Source organism: Elephas maximus, chromosome 9, assembly GCF_024166365.1.
Source record: "Elephas maximus indicus isolate mEleMax1 chromosome 9, mEleMax1 primary haplotype, whole genome shotgun sequence".
In the NCBI taxonomy this organism is placed as follows: domain Eukaryota; kingdom Metazoa; phylum Chordata; class Mammalia; order Proboscidea; family Elephantidae; genus Elephas; species Elephas maximus.
In genome coordinates this window covers 119,710,557-119,731,151 of record NC_064827.1, presented here as the reverse complement: position 1 = coordinate 119,731,151, position 20,595 = coordinate 119,710,557, and the positions used below count along the sequence as shown (strand labels likewise).

The 20,595-nt window shown below is 43.5% G+C and overlaps 1 protein-coding gene across 1 annotated transcript in view; it reads right to left on the bottom strand.

The window, feature by feature from the left end:
• Positions 1-16,984, bottom strand: part of LOC126082523 (anomalous homeobox protein-like) — a 261,904-nt gene extending 244,920 nt beyond the window's left edge. The window contains 2 exon segments of the mRNA XM_049895023.1: positions 16,720-16,941; positions 16,943-16,984. Coding sequence (XP_049750980.1) covers positions 16,720-16,941; positions 16,943-16,984 — 264 coding nt within the window.
• Positions 16,985-20,595: the final 3,611 nt, after the last annotated feature.

The window sequence follows — 20,595 nt, the reverse complement described above, 5'->3', positions numbered from 1 at the left end:
GTGTCATTTTAAACATCACCAGTAGGGACCACACACCCGCTCCTGTGTAGCTGGGAAATCCCTGTCAAGGGAGAGGCCTCAGCCACACGCTGGGGACACAGCCTCTCCTGGCTGCTCCTGCAGGAGCAGGCATGGGGGTGGGGCACTTTTCCTGCGGGCGGGGCACTTTTCCTGGGGGCCAAGGACCTACCATGTTGGGGGCTGCTGGGGAGGAGTAGCACGCAGAGTGACTTGTCCTGGACTGGATGATGTCACTGGGTTCTGAGGCAGCTGGCTGGGCTGGGTGGTCTGTGGCTCACTGTCTCCAGACAGGTGACTTCACCCTGAGCATACACATCTCACCTGTAAAGGGGATGGTGAGGTATGGGTCCGTGTCCAGCAAAGGCCCCCACAACCACCCTTAGCAACTCCTGACCAGAGCACCCTGCTGCCTCCACAGTAGGAGTGGCCAGTGGCTCAGAGAACACCTTCTCTGATGACCCCAGAATCTAGGTGGGGGTCTGCAGGCCTAGCTGACAAGGTTGGAGTCGGAGGGTCACCTTTGAACCCAGACTGTGCTGTCTTGGGGAAGGCACTCTTCAATATATGAGCATCAGGTGAAGTGCCCGGTATTGGGTCACCAGGGGAGGCAGGCATGTCCCTAGGCAAGCACTGAGTGACCCAGAGTGTCCTCAGCCCACATTCGTTATGTCAGTCTGAGCGTGGTTACCAAGCTCTGCCCTTGGCTGGATGTGGTGACTGTGCTGCCCACTTCTGTCCCTGGATCAGCAGTCTAGGCATTGACCCAGGGATGCTTCCTGGAGGTGGCAGCACCTGGGCTGAACTTGGAAGGATAATTAGGCTTTCCTGATCAGTTGTCTCATCCCCCTGGGCCTCAGTTTCCCCATCTGAAAGCAGAAGGGTTTACTCAAGTTGGTGGTTCTGAGACCTGAGTGAGTATGAGAATCCTCTGGAGGGGTTTTTATTGCACAGAAGCTGCTCCGCACCCGAATTTCTGATGCAGGAGTCTGGGGTGGGGCCTGAGAACGTGCATTCTAATGCATTCCCAGATGCTGCTGCTGCTGGCTGACTTTGAGGGTAGTGTTCTGTGAGTCTGAATCGCCCCAACCTGGACTGAGGGCAAGACGTAGCCTGGCGGCCACCGTCAGAGGAATCCTGCCCAGGAGACTTGCTGGAGTTCTCGCCCAACTGGCAAAGGGCTTTTTTTCCTGAGAATTTCAAGGAAACGCTTTCAGGACTGTGCAGGGAGACGAGTGTTGTCTGGGCCTGGTGTCCTCTTTTTCTTCTTGTGAGGCTCAGCGAATGTGGAGTGGAACTCAGCTGTCTCTGCTAACATCCCTTGAGGTCAATGGCCTGTGATCTTCTCACAGTAGTAGAACTAATCACAGACACGGTTGCTCTGCACAGTGGGGAAACTGAGGCCCAGAACAACCCAGTCTTTAGGTCAGAGAGCAGGCCTGATGGTGAGCAGTGGCAGCACCCAAAGGCTCCTTCAGGTCCCCATGTTCCCTACGTAGATGCTGAGCACCTTTCGGGGCTGTGCAGGGTAGGCATACAGGTGTCTAAGGGAGGCCTTCGGTGCACTTTCTGCTGCTTTTTGAATAACAGCTGGCTACTGTCTCACTCTGAGATACACTCCTCACCTTGGCCCTGAATGGTCTCAGTCCTTGTCTGCAGCTACTCAACTACTCTCGCTGCTTATGCACTCCACCCACTCCTGCCTCAGGACCTCTGCACCTGCTCCCTTATGTGCCTTAAATGTCCCTTTCTTATCCCAGGGAGCCCCCGTCTTTGTGCAAACACCACATTTACCCCCCAGGTTGCCTCGATCACCCATGTTTTCACCATCGTCTTTGTTCCCCCTCTGGAAGTAGCCCATGATGGCAGGCTGTGTGCCCCAGGACCTGCAATGAAGTGGACTGCATGTAGCAGGTGCTGAACCAGCCAAAAGCCAGTGCTCCACCTGAGCTGATAGTTAACACCCCCCAATAGGTGTTAGGTGTCCTCACCCTTCCTCCTTGGACCTGATGGGGACTCCCCAGTGTGCCCTGAATGCCTAGAGGGGTCCCTCAGGTGGGCAAATATCATGTCTCACAACCTTGTCCTTCTCTTCCAGAAACTATACCCTAGACAGCCAGCTTCTCTAGTAAATTTGCTCCCAGCTGTAGTAGACAGGGTCAGCCCAGCATGGGCGTGTGTGGCAGAGACCTTAACTTCCATGCCCCCAAACGCCTGTCACAGACTGATCTTTTTTTTTTTTCCCCCGTTTTATTCTCATAATAAGCCTTTTATTTATTTAATTAATTAATTCATTTTTATTAAGCTTCAAGTGAACATTTACCATTCCAATCAGTCTGTCACATATAGGTTTACATACATCTTACTCCCTTCTCCCACTTGCTCTCCCCCTATTGAGTCAGCCCTTTCAGTCTCTCGTTTCGTGCCAATTTTGCCATCTTCCCTCTCTCTCTATCTTCCCATCCCCCCTCCAGTCAAGAGTTGCCAACACACTCTCCAGTGTCCACCTAATTTAATTGGCTCACTCTTCATCAGCATCTCTCCCCCCTGCTGACCAGTCCTTTTCATGCCTGATGAGTTGTCTTCGGGGATGGTTCCTGTCCTGTGCCATCAGAAGTTCTGGGGAGCATTGTCTCTGGGATTCCTCTAGTCGCTTTCATATCATTAGGTATGGTCTTTTTATGTGAATTTGGGGTCTGTATCCATTGGCCTCCTGCTCCCTCAGGAGTTGTCTGTTGTGCTCCCTAGCAGGGCAGACATTGATTGTGGCCGGGCACCAACTAGTTCTTCTGGTCTCAGGATAATGTAGGTCTCTGGTTCATGTGGCCCTTTCTGTCTCTTGGGTTCTTAGTTGTCGTGTAGCCTTGGTGTTCTTCCTTTGCCTTTGCTCCAGGTGGGTTGAGACCAACTGATGCATCTTAGATGGCCGCTTGTTAGCATTTAAGACCCCAGACACCACAATTCAAAGTGGGATGCAGAATGTTTTCATAAGAGAATTATTTTGCCCGTTGACTTAGAAGTCCCCTCAAACCAAGTTCCCCAGATCCCAGCCCCTGCTCCGCTGACCTTTGAAGCTTTCATTTTATCCCGGAAACCTCTTTGCTTTTAGTCCAGTCCAATTAGGCTGACCTTCCTTGTATTGTGTGTTGTCTTTCCCTTCACCCAAAGCAGTTCTTATCTACTGATTGATCAATAAAAAACCCTCTCCCTCCCTCCCTCCCTCCCCCCTTTGTAACCACAAAAGTATGTGTTCTTCTCCGTTTTTTCTATTTCTCAAGATCTTATAATAGTGGTCTTATACAATATTTGTCCTTTTGCCTCTGACTCATTTCGCTCAGCATAATGTCTTCCAGATTCCTCCATGTTATGAAATGTTTCAGAGATTCGTCACTGTTCTTTATCGATGCGTAGTATTCCACTGTGTGAATACACCACAATTTATTTACCCATTCATCCGTTGACAGACATCTTGGTTGATTCCAGCTTTTTGCTATTGTAAACAGAGCTGCAATAAACATGGGTGTGCATATGTCTGTTTATGTGAAGGCTCTTGTATCTCTAGGGTATGTTCCGAGGAGTGGGATTTCTGGGTTGTATGGTAGTTCTATTTCTAACTGTTTAAGATAACGCCAGATGGATTTCCAAAGTGGTTGTACCATTTTACAATCCCACCAGCAGTGTATGAGAGTTCCAATCTCTGCGCAGCCTCTCCAACATTTATTATTTTGTGTTTTTTGGATTAATGCCAGCCTTGTTGGAGTGAGATGGAATCTCATCGTAGTTTTAATTTGCATTTCTCTAATGGCTAATGATCGGGAGCATTTTCTCATGTATCTGTTGGCTGCCTGAACACACATTTCTTTAGTGAAATGTGTGTTCATATCCTTTGCCCACTTCTTGATTGGGTTGCTTGTCTTTTTGTGGTTGAGTTTTGACAGAATCATGTAGATTTTAGAGATCAGGCGCTGGTCTGAGATGTCATAGCTGAATATTCTTTCCCAGTCTGTAGGTGGTCTTTTTACTCTTTTGGTGAAGTCTTTAGATGAGCATAGGTGTTTGATTTTTAGGAGCTCCCAGTTATCTGGTTTCTCTTCATCATTTTTGGTAATGTTTTGTATTCTGTTTATGCCCTGTATTAGGGCTCCTAGGGTTGTCCCTATTTTTTCTTCCATGATCTTTATCGTTTTAGTCTTTATGTTTAGGTCTTTGATCCACTTGGAGTTAGTTTTTGTGCATGGTGTGAGGTATGGGTCCTGTTTCATTCTTTTGCAAATGGATATCCAGTTATGCCAGCACCATTTGTTAAAAAGACTATCATTTCCCCAATTGACTGACACTGGTCCTTTGTCAAATATCAGCTGCTCGTACATGGATGGATTTATATCTGGGTTCTCAGTTCTGTTCCATTGGTCTATGTGCCTGTTATTGTACCAGTACCAGGCTGTTTTGACTACTGTAGCTGTATAATGGGTTCTGAAATCAGGTAGAGTGAGGCCTCCCACTTTCTTCTTCTTTTTCAGTAATGCTTTGCTTATCCGGGGGTTCTTTCCCTTCCATATGAAATTAGTGATTTGTTTCTCTATCCCCTTAAAATATGACATTGGTATTTGGATTGGAAGTGCGTTATATGTATAGATGGCTTTTGGTAGAATAGACATTTTTACTATGTTAAGTCTTCCTATCCATGAGCAGGGTATGTTCTTCCATTTAAGTATGTCCTTTTGAATTTCTTGTAGTGGAGTTTTATAGTTTTCTTTGTATAGGTCTTCTACATCTTTGGTAAGATTTATTCCTAAGTATTTTATCTTCTTGGGGGCTACTGTGAATGGTATTGATTTGGTTATTTCCTCTTCGGTGTTCTTTTTGTTGATGTAGAGGAATCCAAGTGATTTTTGTATGTTTATTTTATAACCTGAGACTCTGCCAAACTCTTCTATTAGTTTCAGTAGTTTTCTGGAGGATTCCTTAGGGTTTTCCATGTATACGATCATGTCATCTGCAAATAGTGATAACTTTACTTCCTCCTTGCCAATCTGGATACCCTTTATTTCTTTGTCTAGCCTAATTGCCCTGGCTAGGACTTCAAGTACGATGTTGAATAAGAGTGGTGATAAAGGGTATCCTTGTCCGGTTCCCGTTCTCAGGGGAAATGCTTTCAGGTTCTCTCCATTTAGAGAGATATTGGCTGTTGGCTTTGCATAAAAGAGATGCCCTTTATTATGTTGAGGAATTTTCCTTCAATTCCTATTTTGGTAAGAGTTTGTATCATGAATGGGTGTTGGACTTTGTCAAATGCCTTTTCTGCATCAATTGATAAGATCATGTGGTTTTTGTCTTTTGTTTTATTTATGTGATGGATTACATTAATGGTTTTTCTGATATTAAACCAGCCTTGCATACCTGGTATAAATCCCACTTGATCATGGTGAATTATTTTTTTGATGTGTTGTTGGATTCTATTGGCTAGAATTTTGTTGAGGATTTTTGCATCTATGTTCATGAGGGATATAGGTCTAAAATTTTCTTTTTTTGTAATGTCTTTACCTGGTTTTGGTATCAGGGAGATGGTAGCATCATAGAATGAGTTGGGTAGTATTCTGTCTTGTTCTATGCTTTGAAATACCTTCAGTAGTAGTGGTGTTAAGTCTTCTCTGAAGGTTTGGTAGAACTCTGCAGTGAAGCCGTCCGGGCCAGGACTTTTTTTTTGTTGGAAGTTTTTTGATTACCGTTTCAATCTCTTTTTTTGTCTTGGGTCTATTTAGTTGTTCTACTTCTGAATGTGTTAGTTTAGGTAGGTAGTATTTTTCCAAGAATTTATCCATTTCTTCTAGGTTTTCAAATTTGTTAGAGTACAATTTTACGTAGTAATCTGAAATGATTCCTTTAATTTCATTTGGCTCTGTTGTGATGTGGTCCTTCTCGTTTCTTATTCGGGTTATTTGTTTCCTTTCCTGTTTTTCTTTAGTCAGTCTGGCCAATGGTTTATCAATTTTGTTAATTTTTTCAAAACACCAGCTTTTGGCTTTGTTAATTTTTTCAATTGTTTTTCTGTTCTCTAATTCATTTAGTTCAGCTCTAATTTTTATTATTTGTTTTCTTGTGGTGCCTGATGGGTTCTTTTGTTGCTCACTTTCTATTTGTTCAAGTTGTCGGGACAGTTCTCTGATTTTGGCCCTTTCTTCTTTTTGTATGTGTGCATTTATCGATATAAATTGGCCTCTGAGCACTGCTTTTGCTGTGTCCCAGAGGTTTTGATAGGAAGTATTTTCATTCTCGTTGCTTTCTAAGAATTTCCTTATTCCCTCCTTGATGTCTTCTATCACCCAGTCTTTTTTCAGGAGGGTATTGTTCATTTTCCAAGTATTTGATTTCTTTTCCCTAGTTTTTCTGTTATTGATTTCTAGCTTCATTGCCTTGTGGTCTGAGAAGATGCTTTGTAATATTTCGATGTTTTGGATTCTACCAAGATTTGTTTTGTGACCTAATATGTGGTCTATTCTAGAGAATGTTCCATGTGCTCTAGAAAAAAAAGTATATTTTGCAGCAGTTGGGTGGAGAGTTCTGTATAAGTCTATGAGGTCAAGTTGGTTGATTGTTGTAAGTAGGTCTTCCGTGTCTCTATTGAGCTTCTTACTGGATGTCCTGTCCTTCTCCGAAAGTGGTGTGTTGAAGCCCCCTACTATAAATGTGGAGGTGTCTATCTCGTTTTTCAGTTCTGTTAAAATTTGATTTATGTATCTTGCAGCCCTGTCATTGGGTGCATAAATATTTAATATGGTTATATCTTCCTGATCAATTGTCCCTTTTATCAGTATATAGTGTCCTTCTTTATCCTTTGTGGCAGATTTAAGTCTAAAGTCTATTTTGTCAGAAATTAATATTGCTACTCCTATTCTTTTTTGCTTATTATTTGCTTAATATATTTTTTCCATCCTTTGAGTTTTAGTTTGTTTGTGTCTCTAAGTCTAAGGTGTGTCTCTTGTAGGCAGCATATAGATGGATCGTGTTTCTTTATCCAGTCCGTGACGCTCTGTCTCTTTATTGGTGCATTTAGTCCATTTACATTCAGCGTAATTATAGATAAATAAGTTTTTAGTGCTGTCATTTTGATGCCTTTTCGTGTGTGTTGTTGGCCTTTTCATTTTTCCACATACTTTTTTGTGCTGAGACGTTTTTCTTAGTAGATTGTGTGATCCTCATTTTCATACTGTTTAACTTTATGTTTGTTGAGTCGTTATGTTTTTCTTGAGTTATGGAATTGATATTCCTTTTTGTGGTTACCTTATTATTTACCCCTATTTTTCTAAGTAAAAACCTAACTTGTATCGTTCTATATCGCCTTGTATCACTCTCCATCTGGCAGTTCAATGCCTCCTGTATTTAGTCCCTCTTTTTGATTATTGTGATCGTTTATCTATTGATTTCCATGATTTCCTGTTATGTGTATTATTTTGTTTATTTATTTATTTATTTTTTAGAATTAATCTTACTTTGTTTGTTTTTGTGCTTTCCCTATTTGAGTTGTGTTGATATCGGGACGTTCTGTTTTGTGACCTTGTATTGTGCTGGTACTTGATATTATTGGTCATCAGGCCAAACAATCTCCTTAAGCATTTCTTGCAGTCTTGGTTTAGTTTTTGCAAATTCTCTAAACTTGTGTTTATCTGTAAATATCTTAATTTCTCCTTCATATTTCAGAGAGAGTTTTGCTGGATATATGATCCTTGATTGGCAGTTTTTCTCCTTCAGTGCTCTATATACGTTGTCCCATTCCCTTCTTGCTTGCATGGTTTCTGCTGAGTAGTCTGAACTTATTCTTATTGATTCTCCCTTGAAGGAAACCTTTCTTTTCTCCCTGGCTGCTTTTAAAATTTTCTGTTTGTCTTTGGTTTTGGCAAGTTTGATGATAATATGTCTTGGTGTTTTTCTTTTTGGGTCAATCTTAAATGGGGTTCGATGAACATCTTGGATAGATATCCTTTTGTCTTTCATGATGTCAGGGAAGTTTTGTGTCTGGAGTTCTTCAACTATTTTCTCTGTGTTTTCTGTCCCCCCTCCCTGTTCTGGGACTCCAATCATTCGCAAGTTATCCTTCTTGATAGAGTCCCACATGATTCTTAGGGTTTCTTCATTTTTTTTAATTCTTTTATCTGATTTTTTTTCAGCTATGTTGGAGTTGATTCCCTGGTCCTCCAGAAGTCCCAGTCTACATTCTAGTTGTTCGAGTCTGCTCCTCTGACTTTCTATTGCGTTGTCTAATTCTGTAATTTTATTGTTAATCTTTTGGATTTCTACATGCTGTCTCTCTATGGATTCTTGCAACTTATTAATTTTTCCACTATGTTCTTGAATAACCTTTTTGAGTTCTTCAACAGTTTTATCAGTGTGTTCCTTGGCTTTTTCTGCAGTTAACCTATTTTCATTTGTGATATCTTTAAGCATTCTGTAAATTAGTTTTTTATATTCTGTATCTGATAATTCCAGGATTGTATCTTCATTTGGGAAAGATTTTGATTCTTTTGTTTGGGGGGTTGGAGAAGCTGTCATGGTCTGTTTCTTTATGTGGTTTTATATGGATTGTTGTCTCCGAGCCATCACTGGGAAACTAGATTTTCCAGGTAATCAGCTAAAAAAAAATGCAGTCAGATCCCTATCTGAATTCTCCTTCTGGCTCAGGGTATTCGGATGTTAATGGAGCCGCCTGGGGAGGGTGGGGGAGGGATCAGAGAGCTAGGAGTGTAGCACCACGGAATATAGAGCTGATCCCCGCTTTCACGCTCCGCCCCCGTCCGCCAGAATCCCGGCAGGACGGCTCCCTGGCTGGGACGCTACTCTCCCCGCTCCAAGATCTGTCACTTCCTCCCGGGGATTTCTCCCTCTGGTGCACCACACCACTCGCGCGAACGGGGTGGGCGTGGCCCTCACGGACAGCTGGACCCGCCCCCGGGGTCTATTCAGGGGAATGCGCTCACACCCCGCCCGCTCTCACCAAGATCCCAGTGGGAGGGCTCCCCGGCTGGGACGCAGCTCTCCCCGCTCCAAGACCAGTCACTTCCTCCCGGGGATTTCTCCCTCTGATGTGCCGCACCGCTCGCGCGAACTGGGTGAAAGTGGCCCTCATGAACGTCTGGGCGCCCCCCCCGGGGTCGTTTTAGGGAAATATAGGTGATCCCCATGCTCGCGCCTTGCCCACCCCCTGCCAAACTCCTGGCGGGACGGCTCCCCGGCTGGGAAGCTGCTGTCCCCGCTCCAAGATCTGTCACTGCCTCCCGGGTGTTTCTCCCACCGGCTGCGCCGCTATGCCGCCCGCGCGAACCAGCTAGACTCCCTCTTGGGATGGGTTCGGGGGGGTAGGGCTGGGCCCCTTGACAGACTGATCTTTTTATTGTGTCTTTAGTTTTGTGTTTTCCATAGTGCCTTCATTCACTTCACAATATGCATTTAAGATTCATTCAGGTCGTGATGTGGCTTGACAGCTCAGTTCTTTTTATTGTTGAATAATTTTTTTTTTGTATAGACGTTCCACAGTTTGTTCATCCATTCATCTGGGGAAGGATGTAATGGCTACTTCCAATTTTTGGCAAATGTGAATATATAGCTGCCATAAATATTCATGCAGGTTTTTTATATGGTAGGATGTTTTCAACTTATTTGTATTAGTTCATAGGAACACTGGTGGTACAGTGGTTTAGAACTCAGGCTGCTAATCAAAAAGTTGGCAATTCTAATCCACCAGCCACTCCTTAGAAACCCTATAGAGCAGTTCTGCTCTGTCCTATAAGGTCACTATGGGTCAGAATTGACTTGATGGCCACGGGTTTGGTTTGGTTTTTGGTTTACCAAGGAACAGGATTTCTGCGTAATATGGTTAGCTGATGTGTAGCTTTGTAAGAAACCGCCAGAGGGTCTTCCAAAGCAGCTATGCAGTTTTGCCATTCCCACCAGCAGTGAATGAGAGTTCCTGTTGCTCCATATCCTCACCAGCATTTGATGTTGTCAGTGTTTTAGATTCTAGTTATTCTAATAACTGCGTAGTGGTATCTTACTCCTTTTTAAATTTGTAATTCACTAAAGATGTGTGATGTTGAGAATCTTTTTAGATGCTCATTTGTCATTTGTATATCTACTTTCATGAGGTGTTTGTTCAGATCTTTTGCCCATTTTGTAATTTTTTTTCCTTATTGTTGAATTTTGAGCTTTAGAGAAGAGCTGTCAGAGAAACAGATCTCTTGTAGAGCAGAGCTGTCCTGATGCTACAGGTTGAGACCTGGACAAGTCAGTGACAGGGAAGGAGCAGAGATTAGCTGTGACATGCTTGGGGCTGTGATGGCGGTGGTGGTTGCAGTGGTGCCAGAAGTAGAAGAAACAATGAGTGGGTTTAAAACAGCTGCAGCAGCTGCAACAGAGGCAGCAGAGGTTACTACAGCAACAGAAGTGGGCAGTGAGCCTCCCCGAGAGCTGGAGCCATGCCCCTAGAGCAGAGAACTGTGACCCAAGAACAGGAGTCATGCCTCAAGAACAGGGGACTGTGCTCAGAGAGCTGGGACTATGCCATGAGAGCAGAAGGCCAGGCCCCAAGAGCAGAGGGCTGCTGCACTTGGACCAGAAGGCCACACCTGGAGCGAGGGCTGTGGTGTAAAAACTAGGCCACACCCCAAGAGCACTGGGCCACTCCCCAAGCTCAGGGGACTGTGCTTCCCTTGCAGAGTAGTTATGCTCAAAGACTTATTCTGGCATTGATCCTGATATTGATCCTGAGTTGTATCCTGTTCTTGATGTTCCCAAAATTCACCGAGTTGTGTCCTGTCAGAAAACTGCTGGCGAGAGTGAACATCTGTGTTCAGGAGGATGCCTGCACTTTGCACTGGGATGCCTCTCAAGCCTCACCTTATATATTTCTTCATTTATGTTTTTCTCTGTTTATATACTTTTCTGTTTTATTAAAAAGCTGTTATCCAAAGAACAGTGTTTCCATGAGTTTTGTATGACTGTTACGATAAATTCAGCAGGGTACTGGATGACATCCTCTATTGCTGAAAGGGTGTGATGGTGAATAGATCGAAAGCCTAGGGGGATAGAAAAATGAGAGCTATGCCAATGTTTACAGGGAAAGTTAATATTCAATGGAAACTACACTGAGAAAATCATTGATAATTGCTGGTTAGATTTATTCCTAAATATTTTATGTTCTTGGGGGCTATTGTAAATGGTATTGGTTTGGTGATTTCCTGTTCGATGTTCTCTTTCTTGGAGTTTCCAACTGAATTTTGTATGTTTTTCTTGTGTCTTGATACTTTGCTGAACTCTTCTATTAGTTCCAGTAGTTTTCTTGTGTATTCTTTAAGGGTTTTCCGTGTATAAGACCGTACCATATGCAAATACAGATGCTTTTAGTTCTTCCTTACCAATTTAGATGCCCTTTATTTCTTTTTCTAACCTCATTTCTCTGGCTAGGACCTCAAGCACAACGTTGAATGAGTGATGATAAATGGCATCCTTGTCTGCTTCCGGTTCTCAGGGGGAATTCTTAAAAGGAATGCTTTCAGACTCTCTCCATTTAGGATGATATTGCTGTTGGCTTTGTATAAATGCCCTTTATTATGTTGAGGAATTTCCCTTTTGTTCCTATTTTGCTGAGAGTTTTTAATCATGAATGAATGTTAGACTTTGTCAAGTGCCTTTTCTGCATCGATTGATAATGTCATGTAGTTCTTGCCTTTTGCTTTATTCATGTGAGGGATTATATTGATTTTCTAATTTTAAACCATCCCTGCATACCTGTTACGAATCCCACTTGGTCATGGTGAATTATTTTTTTTTTATATGTTGTTGAATTCTATTGGCTAGAATTTTGTTGAGGATTTTTACATCTAAGTTCTTGAGGGATATTGGTCTGTAATATTCTTTTCTTGTGGTATCTTATCCTGGTTTTGCTATGAGGGATATGCTGCCTTCATAAAATGACTTTGGGAGTATTCCATTCTTTTCTATGCTTTGAAATACCTTTAGTAGTAGTGGCGTCATCTTCTCTGAAAGTTTGGTAGGATTCTCCAGTGAAGCCATCAGGGCCAGGGCTTTTTTTTTTTTCCCGGGGGGGGGGGGTGGGAGGTTTTTTTTTTTTTTTTGGCTTTTCAATCTCTTGTTATAAGTTTATTTAGTTGGCATATCTCTGTTTGCGAAACCCTGGTGGCATAGTGGTTAACTTCTACAGCTGCTAACCAAGACATCAACAGTTGGAATCTGCCAGGCACTCCTTGGAACCTCTATGGGACACTTCTACTCTATCCTATATGGTCGCTATGAGTCGGTATTGACTCGGCGGCAGTGTGTTTGGGTTTTTTTTTTTGGGTATCTCTGTGTTAGTTTCGGTAGGTGGTGTGTTTCTAGAAATTTTTCCATTTCCTCTAGGTTTTCAAATTTGTTAGAGTACCATTTTTCATAGTAATCTGTTTGATTCTTTCCATTTCAGTTGGTTCTGTTGTGATATTGCCCATCTCATTTCTTATTCAGGTTATTTGCTTTCTCTCCTGTTTTTTTTTGTCACTTTGGACAATGGTTTATTGATTTTGTTGATCTTTTCAAAAAGCAGCTTTTGGTCTTGTTAATTCCTTCAGTGTTTTTCTGTTCTCTGCTTCATTTAATTCTGCTCTAATTTTATTTGCTTTCTTCTGGTGCCCAAGGGGTTCTTTTGCTGCTCTCTTTTTCCAGCTGTAGGGGTAATTCTTTGATTTGCACCCTTTCTTCTTATTGGATGTGTGTGTTTATTGCTATAAACTGACCTCTGAGCACTGCTTTTGCTGTATCCCAAAGTTTCTGGTATGAAGTGTTTTCATTCTTATTTGATTCTATGAATATCTGTATTCCATCCTAATTTCTTCTGTAACCCAGTTGTTTCTGAGCAAGGTGTTGTTCAGTTTCCATGTGTTTGATGTCTTTTTCCTTGCTTTTTCTGTTATTGATTCCTACATATATGGCTACGGTCAGAAAGGATGCTTTGTAAATTTTGATAATTGGATTCTGTTAAGGCTTGCTTTATGACCTAATCTGTGATCTGTTCTGGAGAATGTTTCATGTGAATTGGAAAAGAAGGTATACCTGGCTCCTGTTGGCTGGAGTGTTCTCTATATGTCTATGAGGTCAAGTTGGCTGATTGTGGCATTTAGATCTTCTTTATCGAGTTTCTTTCTGGATGTTCTGTTCTTCACCGAAAGTGGTGTGTTGAAGTATCCTACTATTATTGTGGAGCTGCCTATCTCAATTTTCAATGCTGTTAGAGTTTATTTCACGTATTTTGGAGCCCTGTCATTGGGTGCATGAATGTTTATTATGTTTATATCCTCCTGGTATATTGACTCTTTAATCATTATATAGTGTCCATCCTTATCCTTTGTGGTGGATTTTAAAGTATTTTTTGTCAGAAATTAATATTGCCATCCCTGCTCTTTTTTTATTGTTGTTTTCTTGATATATTTTTTTCCATTCTTTGAATTTTAGTTTGTTTCTTTAAGTCTAAGGTGTATCTCTTGTAGGCAGCATGTAGACAGATTTTTTTTTTTTTTATCTTTTCTGCCCCTCTCTGTCTCTTTTTGGTGCATTTAGTCCATTTAAACTCTGTGTAATTATTGATAGGTCTGAATTCAGTGCTGTCATTTTGATGTCTTTTTTGTGTGTGTGTTAACAGTTTCTTTTTTTCCAGTTAATTTTCTGTGCTGAGTTGTTTTTCTTTATATATATGTATTTCCTCTCTTTCATTGCTGTTGCTTTTGTATCTGCTGAGTCCTTATGTTTCTTTTGTTTTTTATTATGATATGTAGGATTGTTCATTTCCTTTGTGGTTACCTTAATATTTACCCCTACTTTTCTAAGTTTAACCAGTCTTTTATTTCTTTATCTTTCCTTGACTTCCTCTCCATATGAAAGATCTGTGAGTACAATTTTTTAGCCCCTTTTTTCAAATTTAATGTTGCTGTCTTTTACGTAATGATCTCTCTCTCTTCCTGTTTTGAGGGTTTAGCTTTGATTCATTTCTGTGATTTCCCTATCTTGTTTAATATCTGGTTATTCTGTCCTGTGTTATGGTCTTGGGTTGTTATCAATGTTATCGATTTTCTAACTGGAGGATTCTCTCTGATATTTCTTGTAATTTTGGTTTGGATTTTGCAAATTCCTTAAACTTTTGTTTATCCGAAAATGTCCTAATTTTGCCCTCATATTTAAGAGAAAGTTTTACTGGATATATAATTCTGGGTTGGCAATTTTTCTCCTTCAAGGCTTTATATATGTTATCCCATTGCCTTCTTGCCTGCACCGTTTCTGCTGAGTAGTCTGAGCTTAGTCTTATGGACTCTCATTTGTAGGTTACTTTTTGTTTATCCTGAGCCACTCATAAAATTCTGTCTTTATCTTTGGTTTTGCCAAGTTTGATTATGTTTTGGTGACTTCCTTTTGGGATGTACCCTGGGTGGTGTTCCATGAGCATCTTAGATAGATACCTTCTCACTTTTCATGATACCAGGGAAGTTTTCTGCCAACAAATCTTCAACAATTCTCTCTGTATTTTCTGTTATCCCTCCCCTGTTCTAGCACTCCAGTCACTTGTAGGTTATTCCTCTTGAAAGAGTCCCACATAATTCTTAGGGTTTCTTCATTCTTTTAAATTCTTGTTTCTGATTTTTCCTCAAATATGCTTGTGTCAAGTGCTTTATCTTCAATCTCACTAATTCTGACTTCCATTGCCTCAATTCTACTCCTCTGACTATTGAGTTGTCTAATTCTGAAATTTTATAGTTAGTCTTCTGAATTTCTGTTTGCTGTTTGTCTATGGATTGTTGCAGCGTATTAAATTTGTCATTATACTCTTCTCTAATCTTCTTAATTCCTCTGATGCTATGTCTGTGCGTAATTTGGCTAGTTGAGCTGCTTACTTGGTTGAGTTGTGAATTTTCTCCCCTTCATGAATTGTACTTAAAGAAAAAAGGACAATTTCTTTATTTCCTCTTTGAATACCTGGCCTTATTGAGGCTTGTCCAATTTGGTAAACATGTTATGAGACCATCAATTCTATCTTATTCCCTGACCCATTGTTCTGCTGGTCCAAGTGGTTCCTGGCACCTCAGTGCAGTAAGAAATGTTTCCAGAGGATCAGGTGATTGCCAGGCCCCCATGTGAACTTAGAAAACATATCTGACAGCTCTGGAAGGCCATGGACACCCTTCCCAAGACTGTCACATCAATGAAGACCAGTTCAGACTCCACACGGGGACTTGGAAAATTTTTAGATCCTCATCCAAGGAGTAGAAACCCAGTGGGAATGCAGGAAGGGTCCTGGGCTCTGGGTGTGTCTATTTGTGAATGGGACCCCGTCATCATCTCCAGTTCTTTGTGAATTGAGACCTTTATTCAATGACATGACCACCACCACTACCAAAACTAATAATAATAATGTTAACAATGACCTACCCCTTGGACATTTCTTGCTGGGTGTTGCTGTTCTGGGCTGCCAGAAGGGACTTGGAGTATTTTCTGCAGACTCAACCAAAGACCACTGCATGAAGCATCTCAGAACAGTACGGGGTTTAGGATACTGATATAGCAATTGATCAGTGCACACCCAAGCCATGATCTTCTGTTCAAGGATTAAAAATTCTCTATATTGTGACATGGAAATATGTCCAGGATATAGAGTTAACCCAGCACAGCCTCTGCAGAGGAAATGAGGGGAGATGGGACTGGATGGCAAGCAGGGTGGCCACAGGTGCCAGAGCCATGCAGCGGGCACGTGCCACGGTCCCATCTGTAGTTATAAAAAAACCCCGGCTGCTGCCTGAAGAACAGACTGAAGGGGACTGAAGAGAGTGTAGGGGAGCAGGCAGCAGGACACTGCACAGAAAGAACAGGATGGAACTGAGGCATTCCTAAAGGCAGACTCAACATGAGTTATGCATGGTTATATTATGAGGTGAAAAACAAACTGAAGCAAACCCACTGCCACTGCGTCAACTCTGACTGATAGTGACCCTGTGGGGCACAGTAGAACTGCCCCAATTGGGTTTCCAAGGAATGGCTGGTGGACTTGACTGCCGTAGCTCTTAACTACTGTGGGAGGGGTGGGAAATAAACCCACAATCCCTTATTCAAAACTCTTTGGGCCAGATGGATTTTGGAATGGAAGGTTTTTCAGATTTGGGGAAGTGATGGGAGATATGTTTCATGCACCGCCGCAGCATGATCTGGCCCACATCCTATAATCGGACGTACTCTTATTTATGAAGCAAAACGTAAAACAGTACAGTTCGTGGATAAGTAAAGACCATAAACAGCTTTGCACCAACACAGGTCAGGGTTTGCTGCCAGGTAAGTTTAGGCTGAATGTGCCACCAGATGAGTTTCAAAGACACTCCTGGCTTTTAGAGTTTTGGATAAGGGATCAAAGTCCTGGAACTTATTCCCCATTTGTCCCACTGACTAGAGTGTTAACACTTAAAATGTGACATTGTTCGTTTTGACTCTCTCACTCTTTTCATTAACTGTCTGAGTGCCTGGCACAGGGCTGCCGCTCAGGAAATACGTGATAAATGAATGCTTTTACATCAGATCACCAGGCTAACCAGAACTGAGTGAATGGAGGTGGGGAAGAGAAGGTTTTCCCTTTGGGCTCCGGACTCTGGCTGACTTTTGGGCTCCCCTGCTCTGGACCCCCACCCCGCAGGTCTGCCCTAAATCCAGGAGCCTGCAGGCTGCCTAGTCCTGCTCCTTCTGGGCCAGGACAAGCACACAGACCAGGACCATGTCCTCCCTGAACAGCAGGTACAGGTGGAGCGGGCTCCCCAGCAAGGCCCCAACTAAGGGCTCCACCTGGGTGAGGTCATCCCGGAGGTCCTGGCACAGCCTTCCTACAAGGTCCACCAGCTCTGCCGGCGTGGGCAGGTGCCCAGCTCTCCTTCAGCAGCTTCAGGAAGCTCTGCATCCCGCGCTGGCCCACGCTGCAACATGGGACAGTGGGGACAGTGCTGACCACACACTCTCGGCACAGTCCTCAAACCAGCCAGGTGGCCCCATTGTCACCTTGTGCCTAGACACTTGGAGGAACATGAGAACCCACCTTAGAGAGAAGGGTGTGTCAGAAGCCACTAAAATTTCCTTTCAATCCCCGAAAAGCCTTCCCGAACTCCGTGTGCGCCAGGCACTGTGCTCACAGCTGTCTCCGCAATAGTGCCCCTCACTTTTCGGACACCAGTCATTCCCAGGGGACATGTCCTCTGGAGCCCAGACCATAAGGCCTGTTGTTCACCCCTCCCCTGGCTTCTCACTCCTACTATGGTTTCTGCTGATGGCCACGTCCGACAGAACTCTGGCTCTTCGTGCAGGGGTGGGGGCTGTGCCACGTCTCTGGGGTCTCCCCAGCCTTTGCCAGGTGACACCAGGACCTCCTGCACCCCTTTGGCACTGGGCTGACCCAGGGCAGTAGCCTGGGGCCTGGACAACCCTTATGTATTCTTTCTGCACGCTCCCAAATTATATCTGACTCTCTAATATTCTTAAAACACATATGTGTAAGTCACTACCATGAGAGCTGTTACACTGTATGTAGAAGTCATTTATAATATGGTGTTAGAAATAGAGAATTTCTGAACTTAGAAATAATAACATATATTTCTATAATCTTCCTTAACCACTAATTGTAAGTCCTTAAAAAGTTGCTCTAACATTGAAAATATAGTAGAAATATGTGAAATAGGTTGTAAATAACTTCCTTAAATTGGGCTTTGCACCTGCACTCTGTGATAATGGAACATAACATTAATAAAATCTCTATAAATTAAGAAAACATAAATATGTCATTAAACAATTATCATAATTTTTAAGTAATCAACTTGGCCTTGAAACTTTATGTAGTAAAGAAGAACATAAATATGTCATTCAATTGGCAATAATTCAAATATCTATAAATTTCTGGGTGTTTAAATTAGCAAAATATTCATATGTCATACTATACCGCCCTTAACTGACAATAAAACATACCAATTATAGTTGAACATGACAGCACACAGGGTATATAAACCCATGGATTTCTGCTCATATTCAGCAAAGACAGAAGCAAAAGTTCTCTCTGACTCGCTGTCTGAGGACTGAGAAGTCTGCTGAGACACTGCTCACCACAACTGACCTCAGACCCTAGTTACAAGGGACCTCCTCTGAGTTGGAGGGCTGGTCAGGTCTCCTCCAGAGACCACTTTAACATTTAATCTAACTTTGTAAGCTGTCAATTCTGGCTCTCCAATGCCAAATGAATGTCTTGAGGTCTTGCATGCCTTGCCCTGACTACCTTGCAATAAATTGTATGAGTGTATGCATGACAAACTGAGCATTTCTTAGGGATTCTTAAGGTAAAATCCTCCAGGACACCAACTAAAGCAGTAGGACTAGCCCCCTCTGGTATTAACTGCTTCTTTTTGAAAACAATTCTTATTTGAAAAGTGAAAAACACAAAGAAGTAAATATTGCCCTAACCCAGCAACTTCACAAGAAATGAAATCTGTCCTCCACAGGGAGGAGAGATGCCCTGTCAGGACGGCACCCTTGGGTTCACTAAGAGCCCCCTCCCTCTTTACAGGGCTTACTTCCAAGATTCACTGGAAGATAACCCCAACAGGCTGGCCCCAGAGCCCAAGCACTGACCCCTCAAAAAAAAAAAAAAAACAAAATCCCACTCTGTTATCCGGGGGCCACCAGGGCTTGCCATCATTGACACTCTGCTTGCACACCCCAAATCCCATCCAGTACATCTCACAGACTTTCTGAATTATTGAAATTTGTGCAAATGTAAATATAGGTACACGTGCCCATTTTAAAAACAAACAAGAGATGCTCTGCTTAGGCCTGACTAGCAACACAGACATTTCCTGGCTTGTAGCCGCCCTGCCCAGCTTTGCAGGATGCCGGGACCATAGCGTCCGCCAGAGACTTCAAGCCACATCTTTGCCTGCTTTTCCGCATACAGGTCCTCTTATTTCCATAGAACACACTCTAGAAGTGAGGTTCGCAGGTAGTGGGACCCAGGCACCCACATTGTTAATAGATACTGAGAAGCTGCTTTCCACAAGGAGTGGGATCCCCGCGCAGCTCAGCAGGCCCAGGGTCCTCCAGGAGAGAGGACCCGCTCAGGCACATATGCAGCCCCAACCTGACAACGAGACGTGATGGAGACCCCTTCCCAGGTGGGTGGAAACTGCAGGCCAAATTCAAGCCACACTTGCGCCCCAGCTCTTGGACACGTCTGGTCACCTGGCTTGAAGTTGGCCTGGGTCTTTCAAGCCTGTACATTTGGGGGCAAATATAATCAAAGAAGAACCCTGGTGGCACAGTAATTAAGAGTTCAGCTGCTAACCAAAATTTCGGCAGTTGAAATCCACTAGGCGCTCCTTGGAAACCCTATGGGGCAGTTCTAGTCTGTCCTATTGGCTCACTATAAGTTGGAATCAACTGGAAGGCAATGGCTTTGTTTTTTGTTTGTTTTTTAATGGGCCAAGAAGAGGGGAAGGTGACCCTGAAAACAGGTTGCAAGTCCACGGGAGTTCCCCCGCCTGAGGTCCCGCGATCCCTTACTTTTAGGAGAACACTGTCCAGGAAGCCAAGTCACCCCAAGCAGGCGCCCAGTGGGCCTATGCTCAGTGGTGCAGGTTGGCAGGTGTAGGCCACCCCTCCCCCCGCACTCTGTCTTCACCCGGGGCTGTGCATGTGCTCCGGCCCCATCCAGGGAGGAGTCACCTTAGTGGCCCCAGGCCTAGTTCTTGCTACAAAGTGTCTGCAGCCATACTCCAATCTGGACTCAGGGTGGGCGGAGGGGGAACTCCAGCCCGATGACCCAACCTGTGCATAGGGCATAGTGCTTCAACTTTGCAGAGCCCTCCACCCAGGCTGAGTCCCCACCAGGGGCCCCCTGGGCCCATGAGACCGGGGTCCTGGCTCCTGAGTCCTCAAGGCCATGGAAGAGGTGCCCTGAAGAGGTACAGGACAAAACACAGCCTGTCCAGGAGTGGGGGGCCATAACCTCCCTTTAGAAGCGTGACCTCTGACTGACCCTGTCCTGCCCACGGGCTGACACAGGGTCTGGCTGAATCATAGCCCCATGGGGCTCATACTTGGCGGTCTGGGGTGTGATGGTCTGGTGCTGAGCCGGCACCTTGGGAGGCACTACACCTAAGTGGGACTCTGCAGGTGACCCTGATCCCAGGTAGACCCTACATCACCCTGAGAGTGGGCATCTAGGGTCTCGATAACCCAGGTTAAGCAAGTGTGGGGTAATCACAAACTCCCCCAAATCTGCCCAGGACACATTCCTGTGAGCACAGGCCAGCCTTCCCCTTGTCTAGTTTACCTTGTATGGCACGAATCAAATGCCAAGTTGACATATACAGCAAGCAAGAAAGAAATTCTAGAGGTGAAAACTTAAGACTTTGAAGTGGGTTTCTAAATGATGAACATGGTCCAACTAGAAAGAGAAAAAAAATCTATGACTTCAAAGCTCATGCATAAAAAAAAAAAAAAAATTAGGTAAAAAGAGGAGCATTTCAGCTT